The following is a 24,066-nucleotide window of genomic DNA, read 5'->3' as shown; positions in this document are numbered from 1 at the left end:
GACTGTGTGTCCTCTCATTCTCAACAAACAGCATTAAATATCTGGTGGTTCCCCCTCTATAGCAGCATTCACATGAATCTCATCTCATCTAGTTGGCACATAACAGCCATGTTCACGTCTTATGTGGACAGAACGAAGGCACACCAAGTGTTTCTCTCCATTCTAGTGGTGTTGGAGGAACTAAAAAGTATTGTGACTTAAGATTGCAACAAGATGAGATGTATTGTGGCTTAAGATCGCAATAAAATAAGATGTATCGTGGATTAAGATTGCAATAAGATGAGATGTATCGTGATTTAAGTTAATTTAATCGTGATAATATGGTATCGCGGGGCCTCTGGTGAATCTCACCCCTAGTATGTGGCTAGCCTCAGCGCAAATCAAACCAAAAGGACTACGATTTGTCATCCTTTTTTTATTCACCCTCCTGGAAATATGAAATATCTATTGGTTCTGTTAAAGCTGCAACCTTAGGACAATCAGAGTTGTGAGATGTAGATGGTGGCAGTGGTTCTTCATTTGTACTTTTATTACATTTCCTCTGGACAAAGTAGTGATTGTCCAGCCAGAGAAGCAGCTGCTGTCGTACAGTATGTCCAGGCTTCATTGCCAGCGCTACACGGATTGCTATCGTATGAATGTTTTCACATGTCGGTTTATGTTTTCCACTAAAAGAATCAAATCAGCTTCTTTCTTATGTGCTTCTTTGAATGTGTGTCACCACAAGCATGATGATACAGTATGTGTTTTATAACTGTGGTTTGTCTTGTCAGTTTCTACAGAAACTGGGAGTGTCCGTTGTGTTCAGAACTAGCATGCACAACATTCACTCGATTTGCACTGAAAACTTAAAAAATCATTTGATGTACATTCAGCCTGCATGCTATTTGAGAATATTGTCATCCGGCAAAAATATGGAGAATGTAATTCAATTTAATTAAGAAGATTCAGCTAATCGTGGCAAGAGGGGTTAAAATCCGTTGAAAATGACTCTCATGTTTTATTATAGTGCATGTGTTGTCCATTTGTTTGCATAAAACTAGCTTATAAGATTGAGGGATTGCAGATTCAAAAAGTGACTTCTGAGATTTAGAGATGTCGTGTGACAGAGATATCATCGTATGCCCCAGATACAGTAAAGGGAAATTCTGAAAAAAGTCTAAAATGATCTATAGATGAAGACTAATAACATCTCCCTGTATTAAAGGGTAACTTCGGTATTTTTCACTTTTTTGCTGAATGAAAGAACAAGGCATGATAGTATTGAGCTGGAGCAGGTTACAAAAGGTTCCCAGTGATGAAAACTGATTTAATCTCCCACTCTTAATTTGTAAGACTAGTGCAGTGCCCATTCAGGAAATGGCCCTTTAGAGCCCATTTCTCGGCCCCCAGAAGTGTTGCTTGCAGCGTTGTCAGGAACCGCTCATCACTTGTTCACTCTGGGGAAGTGAAGAAGTGTTTGGTTGTAATGTCAGTATATCCAGCATGTTTCCCATGTTTTGTGTCTAAATGACTAATGGGGACAACAATTTGTGAAATTGGTCCAGTACTGAGGGAGAGCGCTGCAGACGGCAGCTACGGAACGAGCTGCGAGGGCAAGTGAGCAGCGTCAATGTAATGTTACTTTCACTAAAAGTGCTTGTCTTTTCCACTGACAGGCTCAGATTGTTATTAGAAGTGTCTGACAACATTATGGAAAGGACCCTTCAGAGAAATTAAACCTTTTCTACCATTTCGCTTAATGCGTTCTGTTTGTTATTGTGTCCAAGTCTCGCTCAAGAAGTCTCGTTGTGAAATGTGAATATCCGTATACTCTGGCTCAAATAAATACAGGCGGCCATCAAATTCAAAGACCTCATCCACATTGTGGAAATCATCTAAATATTCAGTCATGACACTGAATATCTTTTAGATAACACTAAAGGCTGGCCAACACTAAAAGAGTTTTCAAATCTTAACAGATTTTGAAAATGTGAGAGAGCCCACACATAACACGTTATGTGTTAAATTTAGCAGTTTTGTTCCTATAGTGTGTGGACAGCAACGATTTGGCCAAAACAGCACACCACACACTAACAGATTCCATTCATGAACAACAAGAGTCCCGACTAAAAAAACAGAAATCTCGTAAAATCTCTTGCGATCGAATGTGAGTTTAATGTAAACAAACATGGTGGACGATGGGCAGGAAGAATTAGCGATGTTTTGCCATGACGGCGGTGGTTATCCTTCCTTCTTCAGTCAGCTTGGTTCTCAATTGGCTATCATTCTTTCTCACGTGACTGTGTCATCGGCTGTGCTTTGGGTTCCCCACACACAGCAGGATATGTCTGATATCCGTTTTGAAATCGGTGCGACCAGGATCCCCGATCAAGCCGATCGGGGACGTAAAAAACACTCTTAACAAACCTCACACCACAGGAATATCTGGAAAGACAATCTTTAGAACCATCAAATCAAATCACGGCTTTGCTGACGATATTTGGGAGGGGGGGAATCGGGGCCCAAATTGTCTTGATTCTTGTGTAGTGTGTACCCGGCATAAGCTAAGCTTTCTGTACACCAACGCAACAAACTCTGCCCTGCTGGGTGCAATCCTGTATTCCACCGTTGTCTTCCGGCAACATGTCACCTCGCCAGATTTCAGAACGAGACTTCTCCTTGAGCGAGACTCTTTCCATAATGTTGTCAGACACTTATAATAACAATCAGAGCCTGTCATGGTAAAAACAAGCACTTTTAATGGACATAAATGACGCTTCCAGCTTGCCCCAATAGCACAACATTGCAGCTTGTGAGCAGCTGCCGTCTACCGTGCTCTTCCTCAATATTGGACCAATTTTAAAGAAGTGTTGCCCCTATTCGTCAGTTAGACCCCAAAACAGGGGAAAATAGGGTCCAGGTTGAAAAATACCAAAGTCACCCTTTAATACAGTATTAGATGCTTTTTATTCTTGATTTTATATATACTTTATGTAAGACGTAAATCTCGACCACTGAATGTACACTGTTGCCTTACAATACACTATACATGTATGTTATAAGACACTCCCAGGCTCCGTCAGTTCCTATGTGTGCTTTTCATGTCTGCTACATAGAGAGCCGTGGCTCCAAACCAGCTGCTTCAGCATAAGGCCCAGCTCTCCCAGCCTCAGCTCCAGCCGCAAGCCAAGCCCCAGCCTCTGGCTCAGCATCAGCAGCCCTCAGCGGGCAGGAGATCCCACCGCACCCTGCCCAAGGACCAAACCCAGCTCCTGTCGCTGCAGCACGACCACAGACACAGGGAGAGAGAGAGGCAGCGGCAGAGAGAAAAGTCTGTGGCAGCTGTCCAGAAGCTAACGGCTAATAGCGGGAGCACAGCTGCTGCTTCTGCTGCTGCTGCTGCTGCTGCTTCCTCGCCCAGCCGCCCTGCAAACAGCCAGCGCTCAGCGGTAAAACCCTTCCTCCCTCAGCTGTCTAGCACCCTTTATCACCTCTACATCCCACATCTTTCAGTCTCTCTGGCCAACACTTTCATTGGGTTTGATGATTCATTTCTTCAGTTTCGTTTTATTTGATTTCTTTTTTGTGTGTAGTCCCTCCTCCCCAACCTTTTTACTTTCTTTTGGTTTGTCACATCATCCTTATCTCAGTCGACAGGCCACTTTCACCTGAAGGTCACAAAGTTCTGCAGAAAGTAAGTCAAATGTTAGGCAGAATGTGGTTACGTTAGATAAACATAGTTCAGACCAAGACATTTCCCCAAGGAAGAACTGAGGGCAGAGACCCCATCACCACGCTGCCAGCATTGACTTCGCCACTTGGTGGCTTAGGTGTGATGACTCTAAAAACTCAGCTGAAAGTGTTCCGTTTTGCCATGAAGTATGACAATTTGATCCGCTTCATGTATTTTGATCTTTTTCATGTGTATATGCATGGTGGCACATGCTGACTGTTTGTGTGGGGAGACGACATGTGGTTCATACCCTTTATTTATAGCATAGCAGCTAAACCACACAGGGAACTTGAACAGGAAACAGACCAAAGGTGCTATTTCTACAAGAAAGCATTTTTAAACCGCTGACAGTCAAATCATTGACTAAAAGGTAAAAAAAAATATAATGTTTTATTTATGTATTTATTTATTACTTAAAAGGACTGTTTGTAAGAATCAGAAATGTCTTGTTAACAGCGACACCTGTGGCCGTTAAGTCAACGAAAGTCAGCGTCCTGTTGCTCGCGCTTGTGCTCGCTCTACATAGACATGAACGAGCATCGCTCAAAACAGTGAGGCGACACACGTCAGCTAAAAGCACAATATCACTATATTTCAGCTACTTGGCAGTAATGTTAGCTGACCAGAAGAAGGTCTCTCCATGAATCAGTGCTGATCCTAGTGTTGGCTTTTCCTGCTTCAGTCTCCCGACCGCGGCCGGAGGAAACAGGGAAGACACCGGCACCCGGACGGGGACGATAACGTTTCTCTCTGCGGAGCCCCGTCACTTCACAAGACACGGGAAACCTCTGTTGGTCTGGAGGAGCTGCAGCAGTTATTTCTGCACAAACATCCACTGTACATTCACTAGATATTCTCAGAGATAAACTAACTCTTCTGCAGTGTGTTAGTGTGCGCGCGTTCACCTGAGAGTGGAGCGAAAGAGTGAGAACGAGCGTGGTGTGTGAGTGAAGGCAGGCAGAGGAGCAGAGTACAGCAGAGACTCCGGTCCTGGAGACCAAAGCTACGGTCTCCCCCACGACCTCCAACCGCGGCCAACACTGTTTAACAGACGGGCTTCACTAGATACAACCAAGAGGTTTTGGTGCTTCCGTGTAGTTTGTGTTGGAGTCTTGTCTAAACAGCGTAGCCACACGCGAGCGCGCATATGAGAGCGCGCATCAGACACCGACCCGTATTGATTTATACGTGTAAGAAGTTACAAACAGTCCCTTTAATACAGAACTGCGTTGAGTTCGACAAAATGATTTTTCGGACTTTATACTGTATGGTTATTCGTGTGTCCCCTCGTTTCGTCCCCTGTAACTTACGCTCTCAGATCATCGGCATCAAAGTGCATTAAACTATATATTTTTTTGATGCTGAGGATGTTGATGCCAGATTTAGCAGCAAATCTACTGAACATCTGGAAATGGGAACTTCTAAGAAAAACACTGAGCTATAATGTTAGATTAGGTGACACAGGCTGATTAGTAGCACTCTTTTCATGTCCGGGCCAGTATCATAGACTTTATATAAGAAGTAGACGTAGTCACTGTGACGTCACCCATTGGTTTGTAGACTGCCGTTTTGAAGCCTTGAGTTCTGCCTTTTGGCCGTCGCCATCTTGGTTTTTGGCCGTTGTCATTTTGTTTTTTTGCAACCAGAAGTGACACGAGGGTGGCGCTAAGTACAACCCAACGCTGAATAAGATATTTTTAGGTGACCAAAAATGTTACAATTAACTTTCATGAACTGACAACACATTTTGAAAGGGTTAAAGTTGTAAGACAAAAAAAGGTGGACAACACCCAGACCGGACAACACCGTGGTAACAACCCGTCAATCACTAGGTAGCCACGCCCTAAAGCACCCCCTGCTTTATGTTCTATAGAGTGCTACAGGAATGAGTATAAAACCTGGAAATGAGTTAGCATTTTAGCGGTTCCGGTTCCATCATCTGGAAGTCATGTTTTTTTTTAATGGGTTTTTAGTAAGATGTCTGAAATAAAGTCTGTGGTTAACACAAGCTGAAGAGATTTTAACGTTTTGATTTACGATATAAAATACATCAGTAAATATCCCACTCGTGAATTTTTAAGCCTTTATGTGTTTTATCCCATTGGCTTTTTGTTGAGGGTAACCAAGGTGATGCTAACTTCCTGGGTGGCCTACAACTATACGTCATCTTGGAGCACTCTATTTGACTCAAATGGGATCATAATTTACTAAATGAACATCATGCTGTAATGAAGAAGACTTGAAACTAGAGATTGAGACCATAAACTCATATTTACAATGTTTACTGAGGTAATAAATCAAGTAAGAAGTAGGCTCATTTTCTCATAGACTTCTATACAACCAGAGGAGTCGCCCCCTGCTGGCTGTTAGAAAGAATGCAAGTTTAAGGCACTTCAGCATTGGCTTCACTTCTCAGACCCGATCAGAAATGATCTTCAGAACATTCCTAAAGTTTGACCTAGGAGTAAAAAAAATTGTAGTAAAAGTGGGACTGAGAAGCTTTGTATAAAGTAGTTGAAAGTAACTTTTAACACAGTTTTTGCGTGTGACTGTGCTGACTGCAGTGACTTCAAAGTGTTGCCCTGCAATCATGTTTACCCACAATGCCCTCCCTAAAGCACTGAATCAGCCAATAGCAGGCCTCCAAAGGTGATGTGTCATGGCTGCATCACAGTTCCGTGCGCTCCTAGTCATGGTCATTCACTGTATCCCACATTATATATGCTTAATATATATGTATATATATATATATATACATATATATTAATAAACTAGGGGAAAACAGTTTGGAAATTAGTGTTTGGTGGATTATTTCTCTGTTGTTACAATGCTATTTGGCATTGTATTTTACATGGTTGGAAAGCCTGTTTATTTACCTTCACAATGATGTCCAACCTGTAAGGATCATGCATTTGTGGGATGAGCAGCACAGCTGATTATGTGAAATTTGCCAAAATATGCCAACATTTTCTGCTGATGCTAAACTTTGTATTCTCCTGTTGGTATTGACTCTTGTTTTGAGTCGTTCCATTCTCTCTACTCCCACATTGTGGAGGTAGTCTGTGATAACCGTGGCTCTGTGGGGGTGAGCGTTGTCATCTTGGAGGATGAAGTTAGGTCCCAGATTGTGGAGATATGGGATCGCCACTGGCTGCAGAATCTCATCCCGATATCTCACTGCATTGAGATGGCTTCAATGATGACAAGCCTTGTTTTGCCAGTGAGGGAGATGCCGCCCCCCCCCCCCCCCCCCCCCCCCAACACCATGACACTGCCCCCACCAAAAGCTGTTGCTCCATCGGTGCAACAATCAGCATAGCAGGAGAATACACTGTTTAGCATCGGCATTTTTCTTGGGCGCTACCCACATAATCAGCTGTGCTGCTTACAAGTTAGACATCATTGTGAAGGTAAATAAACCGGCTTTCCAACCATGTAAAATACAATGACAATTAGCATTATAACAACAGAGAAATAATCCACCAAACACAAGTTTCCAAACTTTTTTTTTGGAGTTTATATATACAGTGCATTTCTGTATATACAGAATGTGTGGTACAGTTGGGTTTGTACTATATGTGAGAAAAAGAAATGTCGATCTCAGTGTGACTACCTGATTAGACGGAGGGCTGAGTCACGCACGTCTTACATGTGTTTACTGTTTCTAGATGGACTTCCAAGAATCAAACCTGGCCAGGCTGCTTTTGGCTGCTGGTCTGCCCAGCCAGGTGCACTCCAGGCTGGGCTCTGGGAGCAGCTCTAGTCCTTGTACTCCAGCCATGCAGAGAGCTCACCTCAGCCAGGTACAGTATACACAATTATATCACTTCACACGGTCCCGCTATTTTCTTATTGTATCCTGCTCTCCTCTTCTTCTCTTTCTTATACTTTAAGCACTGTTTTTTATCTAGTCTGTTCTAAGCAAGGCTATAATAGTTTTACATTTCAATTAGTTTTTATTTTAGTTTAGTTTTGGCTTTTCGATTTCATTTTAGTTTAGTTTTCAGAGTGTGTTTGCTAATGTTTAGTCTAGTTTCAGTTTATCAGAAAGGTTAGTTTTAGTGTTTCTATATTTAGTTTAACAGTAGTTTTAGTTTGGTTTTGTTAGGGTCAGGTACAATGTCTCAGGAGTATGAAGCTATATACATACAAACTACGTGGTTAGTTTTTAGGCAATATTGTTTCAGTTTAGGTTTAATTTTTCTTAAAGATGTTTTTCTTCAGTGTCAGTTTACAAAAAAATATTTTTCACTGCTTGTTTTTGTTTTAGTTTCAGTTTTAGTTTACTATAATAACCCTGGTTCTAATCTAGTCTATCTTTTCCATTCACTACTTCACTTATGTGTTAGGATGTTTTTATACACGGGATTCTTTCACTGTTACTACTGCCACTCAAAAATACTACAAGTGAATCTTTACTTTTGATGATGTTGCTAAAATCCACAATGTGTAAATTCAATTTACAGTCACAAATGACCATGGGTTAACCTTTTATTTTCCCAGAATGCCAATCTGCGCTCTAGTCGAGACGCCCCTCACAGCAGCTCCATGTCAGATATGGCCATCTCCCCTTTGTCCCCATTTTCCCCCCTGTCCCCAACTGATGATGTCTTCTGGGACTCAGGGACGCCACCTAAGGTGAGCAACGACTGATGACACAGCAGGTTAGATGACTTCCAGAAACGAGGCAAGAAATGTAACCAATCGAAAGAGGAAGTTGTTGCTATAGTCATGCTAGGAGCAGGGTGTAGCCTGCATCACATGAGGTTGGCATAATGTGTTAGTGTGTGCCAAGCATCCTGTATTCTGGTCATACCAAGCTAAGGAAGTGGTGCACGAGGATGGCACACTGTGGGGGTGTGTGTTAATATTTGAGGAAAATGTGTGTGTTTGTGTGCATGATTGTGGGAGGAGCGGGTTGTGCTTACCTTAGAGGGATAGTTTGGGTGTTTCTCAGTAGGGTTGTATGAGCTACTTCTCCATAGTCAGTGTATTATCTCCAGTAGATGACGGACGGCACACCCCCAGTTTGGAGCAGCAGACAGGAGTACCAGCACGGGAGGAAAGCAATGTAGTGCTGTGGACGGGGCGGGCAGCAAAACGTCAATATCAGTTTAACTGTATGCTATATTTAAAATATTTTCGTGGCTTTATCTCTTAGCCGTTGTATCCATCGATGCTCTCTTTAAAACCACCAGACTCCATTGGAAAAAATCTGTAATTTTACTTCGCATAACACGGGGGTTGCTGGTCTATCGCTGCCTCGATAGGTTGGTTTGTTTCTTCTATTGTTTGACTTCGGTGAATCCGAGCTAATCAAAGTCGCACAACAACACAAACTAACCGATTAAATTACACGTTAACGCAAATTTGTTTTAATGCCACTAATTTCTTTAACGCATTAACAAAACTTCCAATTTTTAGGTTGTAGCGGGCTCACTTAAAACCTGAAGTGAAGATACTGGTATCATATGAAACTAGAAAAACCTAAGGAATCCACTGATACTGATACAACGGTGTCATACTAGTTTGTCGCGGAGAAGGCTAAATATTGCCTAAACTTGTGCTAAATTTTGGAGAGGAAAAACTGGCACCGCCATTTTCAAAGGGGTCCCTTGACCTCTGACCTCCAGATCAGTGAATGTAAATGGGTTCTATGGGTACCCACGAGTCTCCCCTTTACAGACATGCCCACTTTATGATAATCACATGCAGTTTGGGGCAAGTCATAGTCAAGTCAGCACACTGACACACTGACAGCTGTTGTTGCCTGTTGGGCTGCAGTTTGCCATGTTATGATTTGAGCATATTGTTTTATGCTAAATGCAGTACCTGTGAGGGTTTCTGGACAATATCTGTCATTGTTTTGTGTTGTTAATTGATTTACAATTATAAATATATACATACATTTGCATAAAGCAGCATATGCGTCCACTCCCATGTTGATAAGAGTATTAAATACTTTACAAATCTCCCTTTAAGGTACATTTTGAACAGATAAAAAAATGTGATTTATTTGCGATTAATTAATGCGATTGAGAGCCCTAAAAATGATTTTTTTCAATGGAGTCTGGTTGCTTTGGAGAGAGCATATAGCAATATTGATTTTTTTAAGGTGAGCCTTTCTTTCAGGTGACTTAAATACGTTTTGCTGCATTCTTTAATGACCATAACTCATCAGCTAAACGCCAAAAAATCTGGATATTTCGTTGGATAAAAACGTGAATTTTGGAAATGATTACTTCTAACTTTTTCCAATAAATTTTGACTTTTGGATGTAACAACACTCTGGTGTTATGGAAATGTTTGGATCACAGGAGTCGGAAACAATCCTATGCAGCCACCACAGGAATCTAATTCTACAAATATAATAATAATACTAATAATATTAGCCTGATCTTTATCTGCAGCCGTGCAGAAATACCAGGTTCAAACCCAATGTGACTTACTAAGTAGCAAAAAATATATCTTTTTAAATAGTTTTATATACAGAGTTTTGTATAAATTATCCAGTAAGTATGTTATTATGATTTTAATTATACATGTGCAAATCTAATTTTGACAACCTCAGAGCAGACAAATCCTGGTGCACCCCCTGTGATCTTTGGTGCTTCCCTAAGGGGGGCCCAGACCCCAGGTTGGGAAGCACTCATCTACTGTAGGTAATACACTGACTACGGATAAGTACCTCATACAACCCCACTGAGAAACAGCCAATCCATCCCTTTCAGACTTGTTATGAAGTGCTTTTAACTAAAAACATCTCGTGATGAACACACCTCCATTCAGTCTCTCTCTCTCTCTCTCTCCGTTGTTTTCTGTCTAACACCACTGCTCCCCCGCTCTGTGTTTAAGAACACAATATGCTGTTAGGTATATTTACTAACAGAACACCATATGGAGCTGATAGAACAACTAATAACTACTACAGAGAGAGGAGGGGAGCCCAATAAAGAGCTGTGTTTGCTGTGTTATGTTGTTGAGCTAACAGTAGGCCATATGGAGTCGGTAGAGCAGTTAATAACTCTCTACTCCGTCCTGTAATTGCAGGAGCTGCTGTGGCTTTAAAACTGTTCACTTTCGGGGACCTACACCACAATAGTGTTTGCCAGTAATGTGCTGTAGCAAAAGCAGACATTTGATGTTTTTCTTTTAGCTTGAAGCTTAAATAGTCTTAAACTCAAGGTGGTAGCTCTTTGATAATCCAAACCCCTTCTTAGTAGACTAAAGGCTCTTACTTGAGTATCATGTATGTGCCGCAATAGTAGAAAGGAAACAATAGACCGAGTTTGACATGGGTGTGTGTGCACTCAGGGTAGCCAGATGCAGGATGTGGGCAACTTGTCAGAAGGATGATGGGTATTCTCACAGTTCACTTCCTGCTCTGCTGGGTGTGTCTTCCTTTCTGCAACTGGGCCATGTGACCCCAGGAGACAAGAGGTCAAACAGTCACCAGCTGGTTGGTACGACAGAGAGCTCGAGAAGAATGAGATGTTGAAAGATCCCGTTTAAAACACAGTGCTTTGCAACACTTTACACAGATTGATCTGGTAATTGGTTTCACAATGCTGTTCTTGTCATATCATGAATGCAACACTGTTAAAAAAAAAGGTTAAGAAACATCCCTGAGTCAGTAATATTTCCACACCACATGTGAGATTTGGACATCGTGGTTTTGGGGAGTTTAAATGAGCAACACTGAAATGTGAAGAAAAGCCAAACAGTCTCATTAGAGTCTCAGAAATGAATATCTCCCGGTGGCTTATTAACGCTTTTATTGCACTCTGCTCTACACCCTTTCAGGCACTTTAGAGTTTGTTGTACATAAAGGTTTCATAACCGCAGAAACCTTCCTATAATTAGCTGAAACCCTGCTTAGCTAGACACGAGATCCTCGTAAACAGGAGAGCCCTCTCAAGCTTCTGAGAAGTGAAACAAGCAGTGAGGACCACCAGGAGACTGCCTTCTTTGTGTATTCACTATGGGTTTCTGTCAAGTCTGTTCAACTGATTCTTCTTCTGCTCTCTGTCTTGTGTAAATCCCAGGTCCCAGAACGCACTACCTCCAAGTTCTACTGTCGAGAGCTGGTGATGGGGCATAAGAGGGCGGCTTCAAGGTAGACCACAACCAATTCATAGAGATATGTGTCGTTTCTATGGTTGCACGGATGTGTCGGCCGAACATCGGTATCGGCTTATTGACTGCCATCGGCATATTGGAAAATAAGATGACATTCGTCGACGGCAGTGACCGATGTTTATCTGTTGTGTTGCATCAGTTTTTTGGCAGCTAAATGTTGTGTTGGTTGTTCTCGGACAACAGTAACCAGGTGCTGATTGAGAGGATAATCCACAGGCGGGACACGACTCTGGCATGACGGCGGGTGCCGTGCGCACGTGTGGTTTGTTTACAAATTAAAGTGAAAGAAAAAGTGGGCCGTGTGGGAGTATATTACATTGTCTCGGAGAAAGATCAGCGATAAGAACGTTGTTATTTTCAATGATAAATTAAGCAGTAAAACAACGGCTTACAAGATTTCTTAAAAACAATCAGTGCGGTCTGGATGAGAGTGAACCTCGTGTGTGTGTGATGTGTCACTAGAAGCCTGTCAGTCCAACGAGGGCTGACGCAGCACTCGGTATGTTACAGTGGGAACGTCCTCCGTAGCCCGGGCAGCAGTCCTTCCCCCATACCGGGATCCAATTCCGGTTGAGCAGAGTGGGCCGCCACATCTCAGTCCCGCAGCTCCACCGTGGGTCGGGACAGCTGAGGCAGTGAGGCCCGAAGCTCTCCATCCGCTCCCCCGCTCTGCCGTTACTAGTCCACTAGATAACCGATCACAGATGACGTTGTTCTCATGGACAGATAAAAAAAATCTAATTGAGGAGTGCTAAAATGGGTCTCCAAATATACTTTGGCGTCCGTTAATAAATGGGCGGCATGCCCACTTAAAGTCTATGTTATGTTTCTGCTACATTTATATTTATTACATTTCATTTATGTTTCACAAAACAAGTTGTTTTGTTGGGCTGTGTACTGAAACTCTCTTCTCATTGTTGTATAGCAGCTGAAAAGGCTTTTGAAGCAGTTATTTAAAAAAAAAAAGATAATTTTTTTATGTGAAAGAAGGTTATAATAAAGGTTGTTTCATACATTTGTATGATTGAATCTGTGCTCTTTCAAAGACAGTGTAATGAAATGCTGAATGACTTTATAACAGCTCAGCTTTCCTGGCAAAAAGGGGAATAAATAACAGCAAAAACATCGTTATCGGCTATCGGCCAAACAGTTATTTTAAACATCAGTATCGGTATCGGCCCAGAATTTCATTATCAGTGCATCCCTAGTCATTTATAAAGGTTGGCCTATGTTTTGTCTGTACATAAGGTGATGACTTAATGTCACTTTTTGTCATGATTCCGAGAAGTTCTAAAGTCAATATTTAATATTGACGGTAGATCTCGTTCAAATCATGACGAATGAATGAATGAATAAATGACAAAATGACCCGAGACTAATTACTTAGTTTCACTTATCACATTGCTGAACCTATATCCACCGGCTCATATTGTGTATTTGATATACTGTACTTACCAACGAAGTAGAGTTATAACAGTGAGGTGTTTCTTGACTTTGTGAGGAACCTACAAGCTAGTTTAGCTCTAAGTATCAGCTGAGCTGGTCGCCGCCCTAAAGCAGCACATAGTTGAGCGTTGCTTAGCAGCATGAAGATACAATGCATCTGTCTGTCCTTAAATCGGAAACAAGAGAAGTCTTAGTCTCAGATAGAATGTGAATAAACACTATTTATTTGTGATCTTTGGTATTGTAACCCTGCTACGAGCAGGGTAGTTCTTTACCACACAGTTATCCTTTCAGCTAGAGTGAACCTCATTTATTGTGAGGGTTCATAACACACTACGATTCAGCATGCTGGCGTACATTATTAGAGAACAATCGGTCATGGGTACATCAGATTAGTTTAGCTTGGATGATTATTTTCGATTAGATGAAACTAATGGTGAGGAAATTGGGTCGTTGCAGTGGCAGCGTGAAGGATATACTCAAGATTAGAACATATAGAAGTGTATAATGTACAATTCACTCTCCATCTGTGACACTCTGTGTGTGTGTGTGTGTCTCTTTCTCCATCTAGTGGCGGTCCGGTGTCTGTAGCAGATAAGAGTGGACGGTCTGCGTCTCACGGAGTCTCCTCTAGCAGCAGCAACCACCCAGGTCTGTCACCTTAACTCAGCACCTCGCTGAGCTCAGCCACATGCTGTTACCTGCTCTATGAGCTATAAAAATACAGGTTCATCAACTCTGGTTACAGGCTTACAATGGGTAGCTCTGTCATCTCTGGCAGCTTCTGAAATGACAGTTTGTTTTAATGAGACTTAATTCTGTTTGGGTTCCTATATGACAAGAATTAGAGACTACATTATTTTTACCTCAGAATTTAACTCTTAATAGGCACAAATGTACGGCAAGTGAGAAAAAAAATTCTGGTGATCCATTGTCTAAGTCTAGGGTTCTAAGTTGTTTTCTCTCCTGTGTTTATGACTTAAGAGCAGGTGAAAAAGAAGGTTGTGTCAGGATAATCTTTCTAAGTTCTTAAAGGGACTATTTGTAACTTTCAGAAATGCTTCTTAACAGCGACACCTGTGGCCGTGAAATCAACGAAAGTCAGCGTCGGGCTCGCGCTTGCTCGCTCTCAATATACCTGAACGAGCATCACTCAAAACAGTGAGGCGACACAAGTCAGCTAAAACCACAATATCACTCTATATTTCAGCTGCTTGGCAGTAATGTTAGCTGACCAGACGAAGGTCTCTCCATGAACATGATTTAGATCTGATCCTAGTGTTGGCTTTTCCTGCCTAAGTGCAGGCTGAGGCAGCGGGGCTCTCCAGCGTGTCTCCTCTGCTCTCTCCGCCCGCAGCCGGAGAGCAGAGGAGACACCGGCACCCGGTCGGTAACGAGAAGACAACGTAAATCTCTGTAGAGCTCCGTCACTTCACAAGACACGGAAAGCCATACCATACTGTATATCCTCAGGATACTGTCATTAGTACGGAAGCGCCGAAAAGCAAGTGAGAAAAAAAAAAAATTCTAGCGATCCATTAATATTGATCTAAATTGTTGTTTCTCCTGTGTTCATGACGAGTGAAGATTTTGCCAGGATGAAACAGGAAAAAAGGTGAAAAAAAAAGATTTGCTTGGACAATTTTTCATCATAATTTTTCAAGTTACTTATTTTCGATTTTGTTTTTGTTGTCAGGATATTTTTTCTTTGAAAACAGATGAAAAAAAAAAGTTTAAACAGGTTATTTTTATTTTTTTGTCAGAATCAGAAAGTGTTTGTTATTGTAATACTCATTGCGGGTGAGTTTTAATTTACATAACTTAACACAATCTATGTACCTTGTATTTAGAGTGCATGGAGAAATTAAAACTCACCTAGAAGAAAACATGAATGCTTTTAGTCCTATATAGAACATGGGGTAGTGGTGCACTTCAGCCTCTTATAAATACGTATTACAACAACAAACACTCAAAAAAATGATCCTGATAAGAAAAAATATAATAAAACTTCCGCCTGCCAAAAAAAGTAATTTGAAAAAGAAAAATTATCCTAGCAAAACTTTTTTTTATCCTTTGGCAAAACTTTGTTTTCAAAGGTGAAAAAAAAAGAATTAAGGAATTTAGATTATCTCTGCAAAACCTTTTTTTCACCTGTTCTTAAGTCATAAACACAGGAAACAAAACTATTTAGACCAGACTTAGAAAATGGACCACCAGATTTTTTGTTTTTGCCCTCAGGGCTTCTGTACTAATGACAATAGCCTGAGCACATACTGTTTTCTTTTCTATAATAAAAGATTCAAGATGTAAAAGTAATAATGTAAATGTAATTTTTGTGACGATTTGTTGGAAATTGGTTTGTTTGTTTTTGACCCAAAAGACGACTGTTGTTGTCGGCTACATGAGGTTTCATAAGCTCAGCGCTTGTTTTCCCACAGATATGGCACTGGTGTGAACTAATGCTGTGAATGTGTGAGGTGGTCGCGTGCATGAACCATTAAGTCACCAGTTTCTCAGCTTAGCCCACACATCCCAAACACACATATGCCAAGCCAGTTCACATGCTCATACACCTCACACCCTAAACAATATGCTCATAAACAGACACACGCCAGCTAAATGCAGCCACACCAAGCTCCAGCACAGACAGTACACTTACTATAAAGCAGCGAGAGCACACAACACAGAGTAATGAGCTCAAAGCCGGCCTTCTCTACCTGTGTCGAGAGACAAAGAAACAACTCATCTCTCTCAAAGCTCTGCTCTCTGTGTACTCTGTGCACGGCAGCGGGGAAGCTCTTGTTGTGAGTGTAACAGATAGAAAGATGGGGAGAATATGTTTAGTATTTCAAAGTTTCCCTCTGTGTGTAGTTGGGAGGAAACAGCTTTTGATGCCTCCCACTCAGTTTGGCTGCGGGCCTCGACCTGCTTTGTTTGGAGCTACAGATCAGAGATTCTCCTAGAGACTCGTACAGCTTTACTGTGGTAAAAAGCTTTTTATCGGCTCATGATGTAAGAAAAAGCCGCTTTCCTCTTTGAACTATACTGTTGTTGGAAAGGGTATTTGTAGCATTGATATATAGAAAGTACAATTTGATTATTATACATTGATTTAATACCATCAAAACAGTGATAATGCAGTTGGTAGGCGGACAAGGGATTGGTAAACTCTACTACTACTTGTCTGTAGTACCGTAGGTGTCAAAATGAAGACAGTATTTCCCATGAACCCCTTTGATTTGTGTGATCATGGAAGTTATTGCTTCTTTTAGATTATTTTCCAGAAACTCTTGGTATGTGGTGGAAGGACAGTGGCTATCATTATTGTGCTCAAAACTGTTATGTAGCATAGCTTTGAACAGTTGGCAACCTCCGGGTCTGAAAAGTGAAGCCAATGCGGAAGTGCCTTAAACTGTCATTCTTTCTAACAGCCAGCAGGGGGCGACTCCTCTGGTTGTATAGAATCTATGAGAAAACGAGCCTACTACTCACTTGATTTATTACCTCAGTAAACATGAGTTTATGGTCTCAATCTCTAGTTTCAAGTCTTCTTCAATACAGCATGATGTTCATTTAGTAAATGATGGTCCCATTTAGAGTCGGTGCCAATATTGTGTTTAGCACCTGTTGCACTGCCCCAATTTGTAAAGAATTTGATCGATGCAGGAGGAAATACTGTCAATAGTATATATGTATTTCAATAGCTAATGTTCTAATGTGTTTTCTTATGACACCTTTTAAAATATTTGTGTAAAGTAGGGAATATTTGTTTTAGGTCCATTCAGCGTGCGTCTGCTCCAACATTACAGTTTATGGCTGTAAAGCTATCCAGCCTAATGATACACAATGTTAGCTCCCATGTAGAGGCTAGCAAAGGCAGCCATGTTTGTGACAATGGCCTCATTTTTCCACGGTAATTATACCTCTCACCACTAATGTTAACTCGGTAGGGGTTCAGTGGTTTGCTTAACACCACCCTGCTGCTATTTTCACACTGCATAACTGCTATTAATGTAATGTAACTAATGAGTATACTGTATGTGTGTGTGTTTGTGTATTGTAGGCTACTACAAACTGGAGAGTCCTCTTCTACAGCACCGTCTACAGCAGCACAGGAGGACACAAGAACATGTAACCAGTGGATATACACAAGTAAACTAAGAGTGCTTTTCCTTGACCTTTTCACAGCTATGACCAAACTGTGCCGTTCTGCCTCACATTATACACATCATGTAGACCTGCGTGCTCTGGCATGTGTGAGCAGGCACGACAGAAACATTATCAGAACAATCAGCTTTACTACATTGATCTTGATTAACAACAAGGAGCAGCAGCATCACAAAACACACAAAATTGCCCTTCTACATTTAATGTGAAGTGACCTCAGATTAAGTCCCTCATGTAGATGTAGAAGTTGTTTTGTCTAATCATCTGCATCTGTACCACAAAAGTGACCTTCTGACCTCATTCACTCGTGTCGTTCCTCACCTCCGTCACACAGGGTGTAAGATCTGCTCTGGGTCGACTTAACAAGGCCACAGAATACTCCTCATCTAGCGACGAGGTCGGCAGCAGTGATGACGAAGAGAGGAACAGGTGAGATCTTCATCATCAGTATATGTTAATTGCAGTGTGCTTGTTATATTGTTAAAAACTTTCCTGATTTAAACCTGCAGTAGGCAGAATGTTTTTGGCATCATTGTGCAAAAATTCCATAATAACCTTTCAGCATATTGTAATTCAAGTGTTCTGAGAGAAATCTAGACTTCTGCTCCTCCTCATGGCTCTGTTTTCAGGCTTTACAACATCTACTGACGGGAGACTTTGACCAATCACAGGTCATTTCATTGAGAGAGCGTTCCTATTGGCTGTGCTCCGGTCATGTGACCAGAGCTTGGCGTTCCTTCAACAGATTTTACAAACTTTCTCATTTTACAGCTAAACTGTGCACTACAAGATGATTCTGAAAACATTTGCTATTTCCTATTAAAGGTCCAGTGTTTAGGATTTAGGGGTATCTATTAGCAGAAATGGAATATAATATTCATAACCATGTTTTCATTGATGTATAATCACCTGAAACTAAGAATTGTTGTCTTTTCATTAACTTAGAATGAGCCTTTAATATTAACAGAGTCTGCCATGTTTCTACAGTAGCCCAGAAAGGCTAAACTAAACACAGGCTCTAGAGAGGGCTTTTTGCGTTTTTACCAGTGGGCTACCTCTGAGTCTGAAAAGTGAAGCCAATGTTGCAGTGCCTTAAACTTGCATCCTCTCTAACAGCCAGCAGGGGGCGACTCCTCTGATTGTATAGAAGTCTATGAGAAAATGAGCCTACTTCTCTCTTGATTTATTACCTCAGTAAACATTGTAAACATGAGTTTATGGTCTCAATCACTAGTTTCAAGTCTTCTTCAATACAGCATGATGTTCATTTAGTAAATTATGATCCCATTTAGAGTCAGATAGACCATAAAGCAGGGGATGCTTTAGGGCGTAGCATCACCTTGTGATTGACAGGTTGCGACCACGGCGTTGTCCGGTGTCTGTTTCCGTCCTAGAACTTTAACCCTTTCACAGTGTGTTTTCACTTCAAGAAAGTTAATTATAACATTTTCGGTCGCCTAAAAATGTCTTATTTAGCATTCGGTTGTACTTAGTTCCACCCGCTCATGTCACTTCCGGTTGCAAAAAACCAAGATGGCGACGACCAAAAGGATTCAAAACGGCAGTTCACAAACCCATGGGTGACGTCATGCTGACTTCGTCCACTTCTTATACACAGTCTATAGTTTTTACGTTACCTGAAGGCCACCGCAAGTTCTCCGACGCGCTTGGAAAGGGAGTATGAGGGTGTGTATTCAGGTGGTTGCCATTCGCAACCGCACTGCTAGATGCCGCTAAATCCTACACACTGGACCTTTAATCCAAAGAACTGAATATCAGATTGGCAGGGACTAACATTTGAGACAAAGAATTGAGTAATTCTTCTTTCAGTGTTTCCAAACAACACAATTATGAAACACGGCCTGTCGCGAGATGTAACATACCAACTGTGAAACCAATATTAAGAATGAGAGAAACGTTGAAGTAAAAAGATGCTATCTTTACTTTGAATTCTGACGCTTCTACTGAGAAGCCCTGTATGTTGAAATGTTTCTGCTGACTACCAAGGCTGAGTTAAACCCCAAAACACAAACTTAACAAATTTAAGAAACTTAACACGTTCAAATGCTAAAATCCCTTCTCTTCATTTAGGATTTATTGGACCATCTAAGCCTTGAAAATCAAGCTAGGACAGGCTACATTTGTCATTGGTTAACATTTTACTTTCTCACAAATGTGCCATTAAAGTGAATAGTATTATTACTGTGATACAGTGCATATATGTTGGCTTATGGTGGGTGTGATTAGATTATAGTGTTCATTATTTTTGACATAAATGATATCTCTTTTGGTTTCACTTTTGATCCCAAGAAGCTAATCAGCCTGTTTTTTTGTTGTTGATCTTGAGGATGTATTGATCAACTAATAAATGCAGTACCTGCAGTCAGGCTCTGGTCTATAATCTCAACCTGTCTGTGTGTGTTTCAAGGTCTGGCCTGTCCAATGGGAAGGGGAGATACTTCAGAGGAATACCTGATGGCATCGTGCTGCAACCTCACCACAATCTCAACCAGGTACTCTGCACACATAAAAACACACACACTGCTCCCGTCTCTCCTTTTTGCATTTTCATGTTTAACAGCTAGAGGGTGCAACATGCGTACAGATGACTGACAAATGGCCATTTGAACTGTCAAATTAACTCCACATATACTCCACATACTGACTGGTAGAGAGTCGCAGGCATTTAAAGTCCAGATGAAATTAAAAATGCCTTTTTAATGTAACAATGTAACATTGTGCACCTATTTAACAATATGTGTATTTCTTCGTATTATATATCAAAATCCAATCATCTTTTCTTCCTGTAAAACATTATGTGATGCGTCTTTACGTAAGCTAGTACCAAGCAATTTCAAACCAATAATATCATGACATCCATCCATCAATCAATCTGCAACCTTTAGTGACAAGGGAGGTGTTTGGAGGCTCCGTATCACGCTACATTCTAAGCCTGTCCCCTTTTTAGCGCTCCAATCAAATACGAAGGATTCGATTTAAATCCCTCTTTTAACTGTACACCGCTCAAACATTCTGTTTCACTGGGGAATACTCACAGTACAGAAGCTAATGACACTCTAACTTCGGTTTCACTGGAACTTTAAACCTGTGTAGGTCATTTACACCTCGATTACTTTAATGTAATAGATGTACTTTCACTACAGCCCCCCCCTTACTTCAGACTTTGTCTCTCACTGTGTCCTACAGATTTCTCGGACAGGTTCAGACGATACCTACCTGCTACCAGACCTTCTGCAGAAAACCTCCTCCTCCAGTCCTACCCACAATGCACTGGGCCAGCAACAGCGAACATGTGAACTCAACTACTCGCAGTCGCCCACAGCCCCTCGATCCCCCACACACCAGGAACTACATGTGAGTTTATTAGGAGGAGTGTGCAGTCAGAGAGTCAGAGAGTCACAGGTACAGGTGCAGCCACCTAGAATTTCCCCTCCCACCTTAGTTCCAGCCGAATGACAGATGGCAGATCCCAGCCACTGGGAGTCCCCCCCCCCCACACACTCCACTGTAAACACGTCCATTCATTCAATTGCAGGGTGTCACCATGAGATGGCGCTTCCTTCACAAAATCATATATGCGACTGAAGTACACTGAAGGTTTTTGCACCGCATGTTTCTGAGGTTGCTTTCACATCAGGGACCCGGGCCCGGACCCGAGTACACTTGTCCCCAAAGCCAGTTCGTTTGATTAGTGTGAACGCTCCGTACCGTACTCGGGCAAGGTTCGTTGATCCGTACCCGAGTCCACTTGAAAAGGTGGTCTGTAGTACGGTTCATGTGGACTCGGGTACAGTTCACATCAGGTGTGAAAGCCAACCGTACTGAAATACGGAAGTGGACCGCTATTTAAAGCAAGTAACGTTAGCAGTTAGCGAGTAGTTGTGAAAGGGCAGGATGTTTTCAACGCCGCCGGTCTCTTCCGAAATCTGTATACACATAAAACAGTTTCATATCTACAGTATGTCTGTATCTGCGCGCAGCATGCACCTATCTCATCCTCTGAACTGCACGGCCGTGGATGATACAGCAGGAAGGCCGGCGAGAGGTTCCCTAAAATATAGACAATAGGTGATGGGGTTGAGTGACGTTTGTTATTTTGTTTAGCTGGTTTAATGGTCTGTCTGTGAAGAACAAGAGCTGCTCAGCTGCTCAGCGGGCAGAGAGAGAGAGACGGGGTGGGGGGGGAGACAACGTGTGGAGTTGGCATATTTTCACATAAAACGCGGTGAAATAAAAGTTTATTTCAGCCAAACTGAAGTTGGTGATTGTTGGAAAGACTAACGACGACGTGTTGCTGAGTTTTATTTTGTATCTGTCACGTTTGAATGAAGTGTTTTATGATGCTCCGCCACTAGAACAGCTGATCTCAACATAAACAAATACACGTGGATGATGACGTAGTGTACTCGGGTACGGAACAACTTTACTAATGTGAAAGCTGAGCGGAGAGGGGGGGCAATCGTACTCGGGCACGGTACGGATCAGTCGTACCTAATGTGAAAACGTCCTAAGACTCACAGAAGTTGCTGGAACTTCAGTAATGTTTTCCGCCCCTCAGTTGTCAATAGTTGTTAACTCGGCCAAGGAAGGAGGTTTGTCCGTTTGCAGGATTACTCCAAAAGCCTGCGATGGATTTGAATGAATGTTTTGGAGGGGTGGGGTGTGGCACAATGAACAATCCAGTAGATTTTGGTGGCGATCCGGATCATGATCCGAATTTGGGAATTTTTTTAAGGATTCTGCTCAGCCACAACATTAAGATCTCTGGGTAGAACACATGCACAGTGTAACTGATGATGCGTCTAACGTCTGCGCTCTCCGAGTGCCATTCTAGTTATTCACCTCTTTCTAACAGCATAAACCCTGATTGTCAGTGGTGGAATGTAACTAAGTAGGCCTACATTTACTCAAGTACTTTACTTAAGTACAATTTTGACTTACTTGTACTTTACTTGGTATTTCCATTTTATGCTACTTTATGCTTCTACTACATCTCAGAGGCAAATATTGTGCTTCTTACCTCACTACATATTGCAATACATATTTTAAAGCTTTAGTTGCTAGTTACTTAGCTTATTTATATTTTCTATCAATGAATAATATAAGCCAACCAGCACAGTACTATACTGTATAAAGTGATGAAAATAAGCTCCACCTTTACCAGCTGCAACATTATAGTGGTGAGCACATAAATGCATAATAATGTCCACATTAAAAAGGTCTATGGTGGGGTATCACCGAGTCTTGTATTGACGGTTTAAAAAGTAGAAGCAAATCTCTCATCGGGCTGAAAATAAGATGACCTGTTTGAAAGAATCTTGTCTCGACATTATTAAGACATATTATCTTGATAATAGCGGGCTGTATAACCTAAACAGATTTGAGACAATTTTAATACAAGTTTATGGACATTATTTATGAGCATTTGTATTAAGTATGTAAGTTGTAAAAGTATTTTCTATATCCAAGGGTGTTTTACTTCAAAACAAATATGTGACTAGTTGCATTAGTTACTTTTGTCCAGCAGAGGGAAGTAGTGGCACAATTTAGGTGCACAGGTGCCCTCATTAAGAACCAAGAATGCCAATACCAATCTAATGTTTTAGAGAGTGAAATGAAAGAAGGCTTGAAATCGAACCTAACAGTTAATGGTGATGTGAAAAGGTTGCACAGTTGTTGTCACTGATCTATAAAGCTGTATACGTATGGAGCCAAAACCTACTAGAGCCAAAATCAATCAATAAAAGTTCTGGTGTTGAATAACTAGTTTGTATTGTTGTTATACATCATCAGGCCGTCAGCAGTCCTACTGGTAAAAACACCTCCTCGTCTTCCTCTTCCTCCTTCCTGTCATTCATCGATCCACGACTGATCCCCATGTCATCGCCTCCACTGAGCCCTGGTGAGTACATCTACGTACACAGACGAAGGCAGTACACCTACACTCACACCTACTGTACACTAACACACATTACAGCAAGCATACTTCCATATTCATCTGTATCAAGTAAATAAAGGCACTCATGTATACAATCGATGAATTATTTGACTTCATATACATGAGAGAACACAGTTTTACTGCTGGGCCCTGTCAGACACTGTACTCATTTACTTACATCATGCATTGTTAACATTGTGTTTTGTAGTGTACGGTAAGGGTGAGCCAATCAAGAGAGAGAACCACAGGAAGGGCTCTGTGGTGAATGTGAACCCAACCAACATTCGACCGCAGAGCGACACGCCAGAGATCCGCAAGTACAAGAAGAAGTTCAACACGGAGGTTCTCTGTGCTGGACTCTGGGGTTTGTAGTTTTATATTGCTTGTTTCTGGAGGAGTGTTTTATTGGTCCCTGTGTGTGTGTGTGTGTGTGTGTGCGTGTGCGTGTGCGTGTACTGTATATTGTAGATGTGTTTAGAAACAAACAAACATTATTGTACTTGTTTTCTTGTCCTATTCTTGACAATGTGCAGACTCCATCTAGTTTATTTTAGAATGAACATCATTCTACAGATTCACTGATGTTTTACTGACACAGTAGATGGATGCATGATGCTGTATGTTGTGTCTGTTGTGTTGT

The 24,066-nt window shown here is 41.5% G+C and overlaps 1 protein-coding gene across 2 annotated transcripts in view; it reads left to right on the top strand.

Annotated features, from left to right (window-relative positions):
• Positions 1-24,066, top strand: part of LOC141774910 (mitogen-activated protein kinase kinase kinase kinase 4) — a 101,477-nt gene that overhangs the window by 59,789 nt on the left and 17,622 nt on the right. Inside the window, exons 16-26 of one of the 2 annotated variants that reach the window (XM_074647718.1) lie at positions 3,099-3,431; positions 7,384-7,518; positions 8,219-8,353; positions 11,761-11,831; positions 13,872-13,951; positions 17,364-17,452; positions 17,802-17,896; positions 19,896-19,980; positions 20,675-20,842; positions 23,282-23,390; positions 23,635-23,790. In XM_074647718.1, the coding sequence (XP_074503819.1) occupies positions 3,099-3,431; positions 7,384-7,518; positions 8,219-8,353; positions 11,761-11,831; positions 13,872-13,951; positions 17,364-17,452; positions 17,802-17,896; positions 19,896-19,980; positions 20,675-20,842; positions 23,282-23,390; positions 23,635-23,790 (1,456 nt within the window). The remainder of the gene's footprint in view (positions 1-3,098; positions 3,432-7,383; positions 7,519-8,218; positions 8,354-11,760; positions 11,832-13,871; positions 13,952-17,363; positions 17,453-17,801; positions 17,897-19,895; positions 19,981-20,674; positions 20,843-23,281; positions 23,391-23,634; positions 23,791-24,066) is intronic. The other variant, XM_074647719.1, reaches the window with a different exon arrangement.

Source organism: Sebastes fasciatus, chromosome 10 (genome assembly GCF_043250625.1).
Source record: "Sebastes fasciatus isolate fSebFas1 chromosome 10, fSebFas1.pri, whole genome shotgun sequence".
Lineage (NCBI taxonomy): Eukaryota > Metazoa > Chordata > Actinopteri > Perciformes > Sebastidae > Sebastes > Sebastes fasciatus.
This window is presented reverse-complemented; position numbering and strand designations above follow the sequence as displayed.